Below are 13,735 nucleotides of genomic sequence, written 5' to 3' on the forward strand. Positions count from 1 at the left end.
TATTTTCAATCCCCAGTTGGTTAAATACATGGATGTGGAACCCAGGGTCACAGAGGGCTAACTGTATGTATGCAAAGGAACTAAAAATCAAGATTTTGAGATATCTGCACTCACATATTCATTGCAGCATTATTCACAATACCCAAGATATGGAAACAACTTAATACCTGTTGATGGATAAATGGATAAAGAAAATGTGGTATGTATATAAACACACACAGGATATATATATGCATGTATATACAAAATGTGGTATGTATATATACACACACACACAGGATATTGTATATACGTATATATATGTATGTATATATATATACACACACACACACCCCCCCATATCAGCCTTAGTCGGTTTGTGTCACTATAAAGGAATACCTGAGGAAGAGTAGTATTTTTTCACATTTTCTGTCACTCCTAGGGTGATTTATTTTAAAACGAGGTTTATTTGATTAACGGTTTTGCAGGTTGTACAAGGTGGTGCCAGTATCTGCTTCTGATGAGGGCTTCAGGCTGCTTCCACTCATGGTAGAAGGCAAAGAGAAGCTGGCCTGTGCAGAAATCACATGGCTAGAGAGTGGAAGCAAGAGAGAGAGCAGAGGGAGATGACAGGCTCTTTTAAATAACCAGCTCTAGCAGGAACTAATAGAGAGAACTCACTCATTACCATGAGGACTGCACCAAGCCATTCATGAGAGATCTGCCTTCATGACCTTCATGATGCAAACACCTCCCACTAAGCCCCACCTCCAACATTAGGGATGAAATTTCAACATGAGATTTGGTTGCGGGGTGGGAGGCGGGTGGCGTCAAACATTGAACTCATACCACAGCCTTAAAAGAAAAGGAAATTGTCTCGTTTGAAACTATATGGATAAATCTGGATGACATTATGCTAAATGAAATAAGCCAGGCACAGAAAAGCAAATACTATATGATCTCACTTATATGTAAAATGAAAAGAGTCAAACTTACAAAAGCAGAGAATAAAATGGTGGCTGCCAGGGGCTCAGGGGAAGGGGAAATAGGGCGATGTTAGATAAAGCATACAAAGTTTCAGTTATATAAGATGAATAAGTTCTGGAGATCTAATGCACAGCATGGTGACTATAGTTAATAACATTGTGTTGTGTATTGTATAGCTGATTTTTTTCTAGGAGACTACATCTTAAGTGTTCACCACACACACAAAAAAAGGTAACTATGTGAGGTGATGAATATGTTCATTACCTTTATCACAGTGATCATTCCAAAATGTGTATGTATATCAAAACATCAAGTTGTTCACCTTAAATACACACTAATTTTTATTTTTCAATTCTACCAAAATAAATATTTCAAAAAAAAGACAAGTTCAGGCCGGAAACTGAAAGGACACAAATAGATCACCAGGCTAGTAAACCACCCTACCATTCCAAAAAAGACATACAAATCAGCTTAAAGGGCCTCTTAATGGCCAAATGTAGAAAGAGTTAACCATCAAAATAGTGTTTTAGACCGGGCGCAGTGGCTCACTCCTGTAATCCCAGCACTTTGGGAGGGCAAGGAAGGCAGATCACTTGAAATTAGGAGTTCAAGACCAGCCCGGCCAACATAATAAAACCCTGTCTCTACTAAAAAAAAAAATACAAAGATTAGCCAGGCATAGTGGTGCATGCCCGCATGCCTGTAGTCCCGGCTACTCAGGAAGCTGAGGCAGGAGAATCACTTAAATCTGAAAGATGGAGGTTACAGTGAGCCGAGATCATGCCACTGCACTCCAGCCTGGGCGACATAGTGAGATTCCATCTCAAAAAATAAAAATAATAAGTAAATAAATAAATAGTGTTTTAGTTTTGGGTAAGATAAAGTAAGTATGCACCACCCTTTATCTCCCACTGAATGTAACTATAAACCTTGACAGAATGCACGTAGCTATTTGAGGACTCTGAAAAGATAATAGCAGAAGGCAAATAAAGGAAGAACACCAGAATTCAAGTTAACACCAAACTGGTGGTAAGTTTACCTTTCTTTTCCTCTAATATCCGCTGGCCTAAACTTAATGCAGCCAGAAACTCAGAAGCAAATGCTGTGGTACAGACTGAGGGTGCTTCTCTACTTCTGGCTTGAGTTGCTCAAAGAAAGTGCAGATATTCAATTTTGGTTTTTATTTCATCTTTCTTCCATTCTCTTGTGCTCAGGCCCTAGGCAATCCCATGGTGGCAACAGCAGTGGTAGCCAGGGGAAACCACAATACTCAAAACTTTGAGAGAGGAAAACCTTACTCTCCATTCAGTGCAGCAGTAGTTCCCACAGGATGGGGCAAACTCCCACTGCTTTTTTTCCTCTGCCTGTGTCTTCCTACTGCTTGGCCCCAGTCACAGTGTAACTGCAGATTATGGATAGTTATTGGTTAGGGGACTGAAAATGATAGCTCAGAGAACCAGAAACTACCAAGAAGATCATAGAGAGAGAGAGGAGCTCAGAAAAGCAACAAAATTAAGTTGATTAAGTTCAAGGCTCATTCTACAACCTTAATAACCAGGAATCTCAACCTAATTTACATAACAAAAACTTTGATAACTGAGCTAACAGATAAACCTCTGCCAAGTACCAGGACTGATCAATGAGTGTTGCATATGCAAGACAAACCTGAAGCGCACTGCAAAATTGAAACAACATTGGAACCATAACCCACAAAAAATGAGTTTAAAATTTGTCTGAATCTACCAGATTGATTACCTGCTATAATAAAAATATCGACACTCCCCCAGAATTTAGACAAGACCCAGAAGCCAAAAATGTAATATAGAAAATTTATAGGGGTTGGGTGCGTTGGCTCATGCTTGTAATCCCAGCGCTTTGGGAGGCGGAGGCGGGCAGATCACTTGAGGTCAATTCTGAGACCAGCCTGGCCAACATGGCGAAACCCTGTCTCTACTAAAAATACAAAAATTAGCTGGGCATGGTGGTGTACGCTTGTAATCCCAGCTACTAGGGAGGCTGAGGCAGGAAAAGCGCTTGAACCCGGGAAATGGAGGTTGCAGTGAGCTGAGATCGTGCTACCGCACTCCAGCCTGGGCCGCAGAGGGAGACTCAGTCTCAAAAAAAAAAAATTATATATATAGTTCAATAAAAAACTACTCGGTATATGACAATGCTTGAAAATCTCAACGTATATAAGAAAAGACAATTCATAGAAAGATGATATGAATGTTAAAACTATCTGATAAGGACTTTAATCAGATGTTTTAAAACTGTTTGAACAAATAATTATAAACATTCATGAAATAAATAGAAAAATATAGTCTCAGTAAAGAAATGAGTCGGCAAATTACAACCTGTAGGCCAATATGGATGGTGAGATTTTAAAAGTTTTTACATTCTTAAAGGATCTTTTTTAAGTTTGGAGCAGCATACAAGAATTGATGAAATGTTTTTCCAGTAAAATCACTTTGGCCGGGCGTGGTGGCTCACGCCTATAATCCCAGCACTTTGGGAGGCCAAGGCGGGCGGGTCACCTGAGGTCAGGAGTTCAAGACCAGTCCAGCCAACATGGTGAAACCACATCTCTACTAAAAATACCAAAAATTAGCTGGGCATAGTGGCAGGAGCCTGTAATCCCAGCTACTTTGGGAGACTGAGGTGAGAGAATGGCTTGAACCCAGGAGGCAGAGGTTGCAGTGAGCTGAGATCGCGCCACTGCACTCCAGCCCGGGTGCGAAAGAGCAAGACTCAGTCTCAAATAAAATAAATAAATAAATAATCACCTTATAAGAGATGTTGGCCGGGCACAGTGGCTCACGCCTGTAATTCCAGCACTTTGGGAGGCCACGGTGGGTGGCTCACCTGAGGTCAGGAGTTCAAGACCAGCCTGACCAACATAATGAAACCCCCCCCCGTCTCTACTAAAAATACAAAAATTAGCCAGGCATGGTAGCTCATGCCTGTAATCCCAGCTACTTGGGAAGCTGAGGCAGGAGGATCGTTTGAACCCGGGAGGCGAAGGTTGCAGTGAGCCAAGACTGTGCCATTGCACTCCAGCCTGGGCAACAAGAGCGAAACTCCTTGTCAAAAAAAAAAAAAAAAAAAAAAAGCTAAAATAAGGGCGGGGCAAGATCATAGAATAAAAGCCTGCATTGTTTGTACCCTCCACTGGAACACCACATTTTAACAACTGTCTGCACACAGAAAAGCACAATCACAAGAACCAAAACCAGGTGAACACTCACAGTACCCGGTTTTAACTACATATTGTGGAAAGAGGCATTGAAGAGGGCAGGAGAAACAGCCTTCAATCTCCAAGGCCACCCCTCCCCGCTCCCCTGGCAGCAGCTATGCAGTGCAGAGAGAGAATCTGTGCACATTGCAGAGGAAGAGCACAGCAGCTGGGGAACTTTACATTGAACTCAGTGCTGCACAGTCACAGTAGAGAAAAAAGTCATGCTGGGTTCAGCCAGCGCCTGTGCACAGAGGAAGCGTTTGGACCAGCCTTAGCCACAGGAGAATTACCCTCATCCCAGTCGTGGGAACTTGAGTTTCTTGGCAAGCCTCGTCACTGTGGGCTGAAGTGCTCTGGGGTCCTACATAAACTTGAGTGGCAGTCTAGGGCACAAGGACTGCAATTCCTAGGCAACTCCTAGTGTAAGGCTGGGCTTAGAGCCAGTGAACTTGCCACGTGACCTAGGGAGACACCAGCTGGCACAGTAAAGGGAGGGCTTGCACCATCTCTTCCCCAACCCCAGGCAGTAAAGCTCGTAGCAATGAAAGTGACTCCTTCCTTATGCCTAAGGAGAGGAAAGGGAAGAGTAAAGAGGACTTTGTCTAGCATCTTGGTTACCAGCTCAGCCACAGTAGGACAGGGCACTGGGCAGAGTAGTGAGGCCCCCATTCCAGGACCTAGCTCTCAAACCACATTTCTAGACACATCCTGGGCCAAAAGGGAACCCACTGCCTTGAAGGAAAGGATCCAGTCCTGGCAGGATTAATCACCTGCTGACTAAAGAACCCTTGGTGTAACCCTGGAGTAACCATTAATGACCCAGGGAGTACACCACAGGCCTTGGGCACCCAGCACATTCCCAGGTGTGGTGCCTTCAGTGAAAGACTCCTTTTGTTTGAGAAAAGCAGAGGAAAAGTAAAGAGGACTTTGTACTGCACTCTAGGTACCAGCTTGGCTCTTGGGGTCCCCAAATCCAGGTGTAGCCTCTTGGACAGTATTTCTCGTCCTGGGCCACAGGAGAGCCCACTGCCCTGAAGGATGGGTCCCAGGCCTGGCAGCATTCACCACAAGCTGATGGAAGAGACCTTGGGTTTTATGTGAACATCAGTGGTGGCCTAGCAGAACACCCCATGGACCACTGATGGTGGCGGCCACAGGGAGAGGCTCCTTTGCCTGTGGAAAGAGAGGGAAGAGTGGGAAGGGCTTTGTATTGTGATTTGAGTGCCAGCTTAACTGCAGTAGAATAAAACATCAGGTAAATTGCTCAAGTTTCTGACTCCAATCCCTGGCTCCCAGAGAGCATCTTTGGACACACCTGGGTTGTGGGGGAACTCACCATCCTAAAGGCAAGGGCCTTCCTTGGGCAAGGTCCAGTGCTGTGCTGGCTTCAAGTCTGACACAGCACAGGCCCAGTGCTTGCATCACCACACCCCCGGGGTGCTTGCATCACCACACCCCCAGCTCAACATAGAGACAGTGACTCCATATGTTTCAGAGAAAGTAAGGGTAAAGAACAAGAGTTTCTGCCTGGTAATCCAGAGAATTCTTTCAGATATTATCCAAGGTCATCAAGGCAGTACCCTTTATGGGTCTACAAGAAACACAGCATTATTAGGCTTGGGGTCCAAGTCTCTTTGAATAACTGGAAGGCCTTCCCAAGGACTGGCATGAGCAAGCCTAGATTGAGAAGATTACAATAAATACCTAACTCTTCAATGCCCAGACACCGATGAATATCTACAAGCATCAACACCATCCAGGAAAACATGACTTCACCAAATGAATTAAATATGGCACCAGGGACTAGTTCTGGAGAAACAGAGATATGTGACTTTTCGGACAGAAAATTCAAAATAGCTATTTTGAGGAAACTGCAAGAAATCTGAAATAACACAAAGAAGGAATTCAGAATTCTATCAGATAAATTTAACAAAAAGACTGAAATAATTTAAAAGAATCAAGCAGAAATGCTGGAGTTGAAAATGCCATTGAGATGCGTAAGAATGCATCAGTCTCTTAGCAGCAGAATTGATCAAGCAGAAGAAAACTAGTGAGCTTCAAGACAGGCTATTTGAAAATACACAATCAAAGGAGACAAAAGAAAAAAGAATAAAAAAGCATGAAGCATACCTACATGATCTAGAAAATAGCCTCAAAAGGGTAAATCTAAGATCCATTGGCCTTAAAGAAGAGGTAGGGAAAGAGCTATGGATAAGAAGTTTATTCAAAGAGATAATATCAAAGAATATCCCAAACCTGGAGAAAGATATCAACATTCAAGTATAAGAAGGTTATAGAACACCAAGCAGATTTAACCCAAAGAAGAACACCTCAAGGCATTTAATAATCAAACTCCCAAAGGTCAAGGATAAAGAAAGAATCCCAAAAACAGTAAAAGAAAAGAAAAAAAATCACATACAATGGAACTTCAATACATCTGGCAGCCAACTTATCAGCAGAAACTTTACAGGCCAGGAAAGAGAGGCATGACATATTTAAAGTGCTGAAGGAGAAAAAAAAATGTTTACCCTAAGATAGTATATCCAGCAGAAAGTATCCTTCAAACATGAGGGAGAAATAAAGACTTTCCCAGACAAACAAAAGCTGAGGGATTTCATCAACACCAGACCTGTCCTACAAGAAATGCTAAAGGGAGTTGTTCAATCTGAAAGAAAAGGATGTTAATGAGCAAGAAGAAATCACCTGAAGGTACAAAACTCACGGGTAATAGTAAGCACACAGCTGGACAGCTGGACACAGTGGCTCATGCCTGTAATCCCAGCACTTTGGGAGGCCGAGGCAGGTGGATCGCCTGAGGTCAGGAGTTCGAGACCAGCCTGACCAATATGGTGAAACCCCGTCTCTACTAAAAATACAAAAATTATCCGGGTGTGGTGGCATGCACCTGTAGTTCCAGCTACTTGGGAGGCTGAGGCAGGAGAATTACTTGAACCCAGGAGGTGGATGTTGCAGTGAGCCAAGATCATGCCACTGCACTCCAGCCTGGGTGACAGAGCAACATTCCATCTCAAAAAAAAAAACAGTAAGCACACAGAAAAAGACAGAATGGTATCACACTGAAATTGTGGGGTGTAAACTTCTCTTGACTTAAGTAGAAAGAATAAATGATGAACCAAACAGAAATAATAACTACAACAACTTTTCAAAACATGGACAGTACCATAAGACATAAAAAAAACAAAAAAAGTTAAAAATCAGGGGAACAAAGTTAAAGTGTAGAGTTTTTATTAGTTTGTGTGTGTGTGTGTGTATGTGTGTGTTTGGCTCTTTGTTAATACAATCAGTGTTACCCTGTCATCAATTTAAAATAATGGATTATAAGATAGCATTTGCAAGCCTCACGGTAACCTGAAACTGAAAAACAACGAATACACAAAAAATAAAAAGGAAGAAATTAAATCATACCACCAGTGAAAATCACCTTCACTAAAAGGAAGACAGGAAAGAAAGAAATAGAACAGAATAAAAAATAGAAAACCAAAAACAATCAGAAAACAAATAACAAAGTGGCAGGAGTAAGTCCTTACTTATCAGTAATAATACTGAATATAAATAGACTAAACTCTCCAATCAAAGGACATAGAGTGGCTGAATGGATTAAAAAAAAAACAAGACCCAATGATCTCTTGCCTACAAGAAACACACTTCCCCTATGAAGATACACATAGATTGAAAATAAAGGGATGGAAAAAGATATTCCATGACAACAGAAACCACGAAAGAGCAGGAGTACCTATATCAGACAAAATGGATTTCAAGACAAAAACTTTAAGGAGAGAGAAAAAAAGGTCACTATATAAGGATAAAGTGGAAAATTCAGCAAGAGGATATAACAATTTTGCATACACATGCACCCAACACTGGAGCACTCAGATATATAAAGCAATTATTAGAGGGAAAGAGAGATAGATCCCTGGTCAATGATTTTTTTGGATATGACCCCCACAGGTGACAAAAGCAAAAACAGGCAAATGGGATTGCATCAAACTAAAATGCTTCTGCACAGCAAAGGAAACAATCAACAGAGTGAAGAGACAACCTACAGAACAGGAGAAAATATCCACAAATCACACGTCTGATAAAGAGTTAATCTCCAAAATATACAAGGAACTCAAACACTGCAATAGCAAATAAACAAATAACCCAATGAAAAAATGGGCAAAAGACCTGAATAGATATTTATCTAAGGAAGACATACAAATCAGCAACAGGTATATGAAAAAATGCTCAACATCACTAATCATCAAGGAAATGCAAATTAAAATCACAATGAGATATCACCTCACATCTGTTAGAATGTCTATTATCAAAAAGACAAAAGATAAGTGTTGGCAAGGGCATGGAGAAAAGGAAACCTTTGTACACTGCTGGTGGGAATGTAAATTAGTATACCCATTATGGAAAACAGTATAGAGGTTGCTCAAAAAATTAAAAATGTAACTACCATATGATCCAGCAATTTCACTTCTGGATATACACCCAAGGGAAATAAAATAAGTATCTTTAAGAGATATCTGCAATCCCTTGTTCACTGCAGCATTATTTACAATAGCCAAGCTATGGAATCAACCTAAGAGTCCAAAAAGGGATGAATGGGTAAAGAAAATGTGGTATTTATATACAATAGAATACTATTCAGCCATAAAAAAGAAGGAAATCCTGCCATTTGTGATAACACAGATGAACCTGGAGGACATTAAGCTAAATGAAATAAGCCAGCCGCAGAAAGACAAATACTGCATGATCTCACTTATATGTGGATTCTGAAAAAGCTGAGTTCATAGAAGTAGAGAGTAGAAAGGTGGTTGCCAGGGGGTTGGGGAATGGATGAGGAGATATTGGTCAAAGGGTACAAAATGTCCAAGCACAGTGGCTCCCATCTATAACCCCAGTACTTTGGGAGGCTGGGGCAAGAGGACTGCCTGAGCCCAGGAGTTCAAGATCAGCCTGCACAACATAATGAGACCCCCATCTCTACAAAAAAATAAAACAACTAGCCAGCCTTGGTGGCAAGCACCTGTAGTCCCAGCTACTCAGGAGGCTGAGGTGGGAGGATCACTTTAGCCAAGGAGGTTGAGGCTGCAGTGAGCCAGGATCATGCCACTGCACTCCAGCCTGGCGACAGAGCAATACTCTATCTCTTCAAATAAAGGGGGAGGGGGTACAAAGTTTCATTTAGGCCGTATGAATAAGTTCTGGGGCTGTACTGTATAGCACAGTGACTACAGTTAATATTATAATAATGTATTGTATACTTGAAAATTGCTAAGAAAGTAGATCCTAAATATTTCTCCAAAAAAAAAAAACCTGTGTGAGTTGATGAATATATAAATTGGCTTGATTGTGGTGATCTTTTCACAGTGTATATCAAAATATTATGTTATATACCATAAATATATACAAATTTTGTCAATTATAGCCCCAATAAAGCTAGAAAAATGGAGGAAAAAAGAATAAAGATGGTGAAAGTAGAATGAGAAATTAGATTTGCCATAGTTTCAGTGTATCACTCACAAAATGATACAGGTTTACAGTGAAAAAACCTGGAAGGCACGATCTTAATCAAGAGATCAAAGCTAGCACCACCAATAACAGTATAAATCAATCCTGTATACCACCCAATAGGAAGCCATGAGTAGAACATAGAATCTCTTCTGTGATTTTCTGGCCTCAAATTCACAAGCTGTTCTAATCATGAGGAAACTTTGGCTAAACGCACATTAAATCACATGCTACAAAATGACTGATCTGTAATCTTCAAAACTGCCAAGATCATGAATAACAAGGCAAGAATGAGGAGGTGTTCCAGGTTTCCAGATTGAAGGAGACTGAAGACTATGTATAATTCTAGATTGAAACCATTTTCTATATAGAACATTATTGGAAAATTTGAATGACGTTTCCAAGCAAAGGGTATACAGGAGTTCTTTGTACTATTCTTATAACTTTTCTATAAATATGAAATTATTTTAAAAGTTTTTAAAGCCTAGAAGAATGTCTGATGTGACACATAACAGGCAACATATAAATGTTTACTGAATTAAGTTCTACATTATGACACCCAATTTGGGGAAAAAATAAGACCAATCTCACAAATAGGTACGATGTATGCAATACTGGGAACATTCTCCCTAATATCCAATTATATCTCCATTATTAATCCCTCTGTGATAGTAAAGACTGAAGTAGGCATAGGCACTGAAATAGGAGAGAAAGAATGGAAAGGGAAGATAAAATGAAAAAGCAAAAAACTATGTATTTAGGAATTTTCATGAGATCCAGTCCAGGATGCAGGCTTTATCCTATCAAATCTCTCACATCTCCACATCCCAGTATAGAAAAATACTATGGCAGTAACATGATTAACTGCTATCAACCTTGTCAGAAGACAAATTCATTTTTTTCTTTCTTTGTTGTATAGCATGAAATATGGAGCAAATGTTATCAAAATGATTTGACAATAAAAGACAAAGCAAAGAAAATTTTAAGAAATATTCCATATCAGCCAGGTGTGGTGGCTCACGCCTGTAATCCCAGTACTTTGGGAGGCTGAGGTGGGCGGATCACTTGAGGCCAGGAGTTCCAGAGCAGCCTGGCCAACATAGTGAAACCCCGTCTGTACTAAAAATACAAAAAGTAGCCAGGTGTGGTGGCGCAGGCCTGTAATCCCAGCTACTCAGGAGGCTGAGGCACAAGAATCACTTGAACCCGGGAGGTGGAGGTTGCAGTGAGCTGAGATCACATCACTGCACTCCAGCCTGGGTGACAGAGTGAGACTCCATCTCAGAAAAAAAAAGAAAAGAAAAAAAAGAAATATTCCATATAGCTTTTTCAAATGCCCTTTCTGGTAAAGAACAAAGGAAGCAAAATATTTCAAAGATCAGCTACTTATGTGGAACTGATCTCAAATAGAATCTCCAAAAGGTTGCATGAAGTAGTAATGATTCTTCCTGGAACTTGATATAGCATATTTTCAAACTCTTGGAGAATGCAGATTTCACTCACCATCTGGGGGAGTCTCATCAACATATCTTTACATTGCAGTACACACATAGATGCTCTTTGAAAATCCCCTTGAGCGACTGCCTGAAAAACATAAAGAATGTCAATAATTGGTTAAAATGAAATGACAAGGTTATTTGTCTCTAAGTCAATTTTAGCATATTTTAACTAGTGTTTAAAAGTCTTATTTTGTTTTCTAATATTTTTAGCAATACTAGTTGTTCCAGCTAAACAGATAGCTTGCTCAAAATACAGAAGAATAAGTGGTAATCTTTGGTGACACAGAGTTGATACTGAATGAGCCGGAGTCATTTACTTTTTTCTGGAAATGCAAAAACTGGTTGTACCGCCTTATGTTATTATATTATGACATAATGCCAGGTCTACTAGATGCTTCTGCAACTTGAATAGCTCTTGTATTCACCTCTACATTAGAGGAATTAAGTTAAACAGCAGTCTTTGTCTTAAAGCAAGCTCACAATAACCTCATAGTCTGAACTGCTATGTATATCCACTACAAAAAGCAGCTTATCAATTAGCCAGACATGGTGGCACACACCTATAGTCCCAGCTACTCTAGAGGCTGAGGCGGGAAAATTGCTCAAGTCCAGGAGTTCGAAGCTGCAGTAAGCTAAGAAGATACCTCTCTACTCCTGCCACAGATGACAGAGCAAAACCCCTTCTCTTTAAAAAAAATTTTTTTAAGAAAAAAGAAAAGCAGCTTAGTACAATCTTATCATGAAGCCAAAAGAGCCGCTCTGCCATTTATCATGTGAAACTTTGAGCCTTCAGCTCTCACAGATTGTTTCCTCATCCATAAAGTGAGGAGACTATACTAGACTATCTGTAGGGTTCCTTTCAGTTCTACCATTCTATGACTGAACACCCCCAAATGAATGAAAACATCAATCACACATACTTTAGCACTTGTAGATGAGGCTTGTTTCAGCCATTTACGAACTTAGTTGGCCAGGCGCAGTGGCTCAGGCCTATAATCCCAGTATTTAGGGAGGCCGAGGTGAGTGGATCACCTGAGGTCAGCAGTTTGAGACCAGCTTGACCAACATGGTGAAATCCCGTCTCTACTAAAAAACAAACAAACAAACAAACAAAACAAAACAAAAACAACCCAAACATAAATTAGCTGGGTGTGGTGGTGGGCACCTGCAATCCAGCTACTCGGGAGGCGGAGGTTGCAGTGAGCTGAGATCGAGCCATTGCACTCCAGCCTGGGCGACAGAGCGAGACTCTGTCACACACAAGAAAAAAAAAAAAAGGCTGACAAAGCATTTTTTAAAGAAAAACATGGATACATACAAGGAAATAATAAAGTACTACACTTGCTATTTTCTTTCTTCTCTTCTTTACGTGGTGTCAAATATTATTGTGCTTTGAATAATAAAAGAATTGAGTAGAGAGAAGAAAATATAAACAACATAAGACGCCAGCTTCTCTCTAGTTTTCTCTTCTAATTGCTGAATAGTAAGCCTGACATCTTGCTGAGTAGATACTCTCTTATAAGGCTTTAATACTACATATTATTAAAGGGGAAAATAAATTGCTAACACAAGTGCCTCAATAAGCCAAATCTCTATATAGAGATTAGAAAATAATATTCCTGTCTACACTATATTCTACGAATACTTGCTGATTAAATCATTATTCAAGGTGGAGAAAATCTTACTATAAAAGAGAAACGCTGAGTGACAACACCATATCAGAGGATAGATGTTGCTGTCTGTTCTTATAACATATAAAACAATATGAGACTTTAATGTTCAAACAACCCATAAAGTGTCTATCATTACTCAGATTTTATCTTAGAGAAATCAAAGCTCTAATAATTCAGGCTAGTTTTGAAAATTTATTCATCTTCTTATGACTAGAAACAAATATTTCAAGCCCAAAAGATAAAGATTTAAAGTAAAAGAAATCTTAAAGAAGAGGCAGCACAATACTATGCTGTAGTAACCTTTTGTGAGCATCAGACTCACCAGTGGAGCTTTCTGAAAATCACATGCCAAGCTCGCACCACTTGGAGACTGTGATTCATTAGGTCTGGAGTGATGTCCTGCCTATACTGATGTAGTGAAAAGAATATGAGCTTTGCATTCCCAGCTTTTCCACTTCTTGGCTCAGTGAACTTAGGTAAGTCACAATCTCTTTGAGGCTCTATTTTGTTAACTATAAAATAGGGACAGTAATGTCTACAATATAGGATTGATTTTATGAGGATCAAATGGGATCACAGATGTGAAAGCATTTCATAAACTGTAAGTCAGTATTCAAAAATGTGTACATTTGGGGCAGTCAAAACTACCATCAGGGCCGGGCCCAGTGGCTCACCCCTGTAATCCCAGCACTTTGGGAGGCCAAGGTAGGCTGATCACCGGAGGCCAGGAGTTCGAGACCAGCCTGGCCAACATGGCAAAACCCCGTCTCTACTAAAAATACAAAAAGTAGCTAGGCATGGTGGTGCATGCCTGTAATCTCAGCTACTCGGGAGGCTGA

The 13,735-nt window shown here is 40.4% G+C and overlaps 1 protein-coding gene across 5 annotated transcripts in view; it reads right to left on the bottom strand.

The window, feature by feature from the left end:
• TEX11 (testis expressed 11) overlaps positions 1-13,735 on the bottom strand; it is a 385,652-nt gene that overhangs the window by 292,691 nt on the left and 79,226 nt on the right. For all 5 annotated transcript variants that reach the window (XM_054470766.1, XM_054470768.2, XM_054470767.2 and 2 more), the window contains one exon: positions 11,228-11,308. In XM_054470766.1, coding sequence (XP_054326741.1) covers positions 11,228-11,308 — 81 coding nt within the window. The remainder of the gene's footprint in view (positions 1-11,227; positions 11,309-13,735) is intronic.

The sequence above is a fragment of the Pongo pygmaeus genome, chromosome X (assembly GCF_028885625.2).
Source record: "Pongo pygmaeus isolate AG05252 chromosome X, NHGRI_mPonPyg2-v2.0_pri, whole genome shotgun sequence".
Taxonomy (NCBI): domain Eukaryota; kingdom Metazoa; phylum Chordata; class Mammalia; order Primates; family Hominidae; genus Pongo; species Pongo pygmaeus.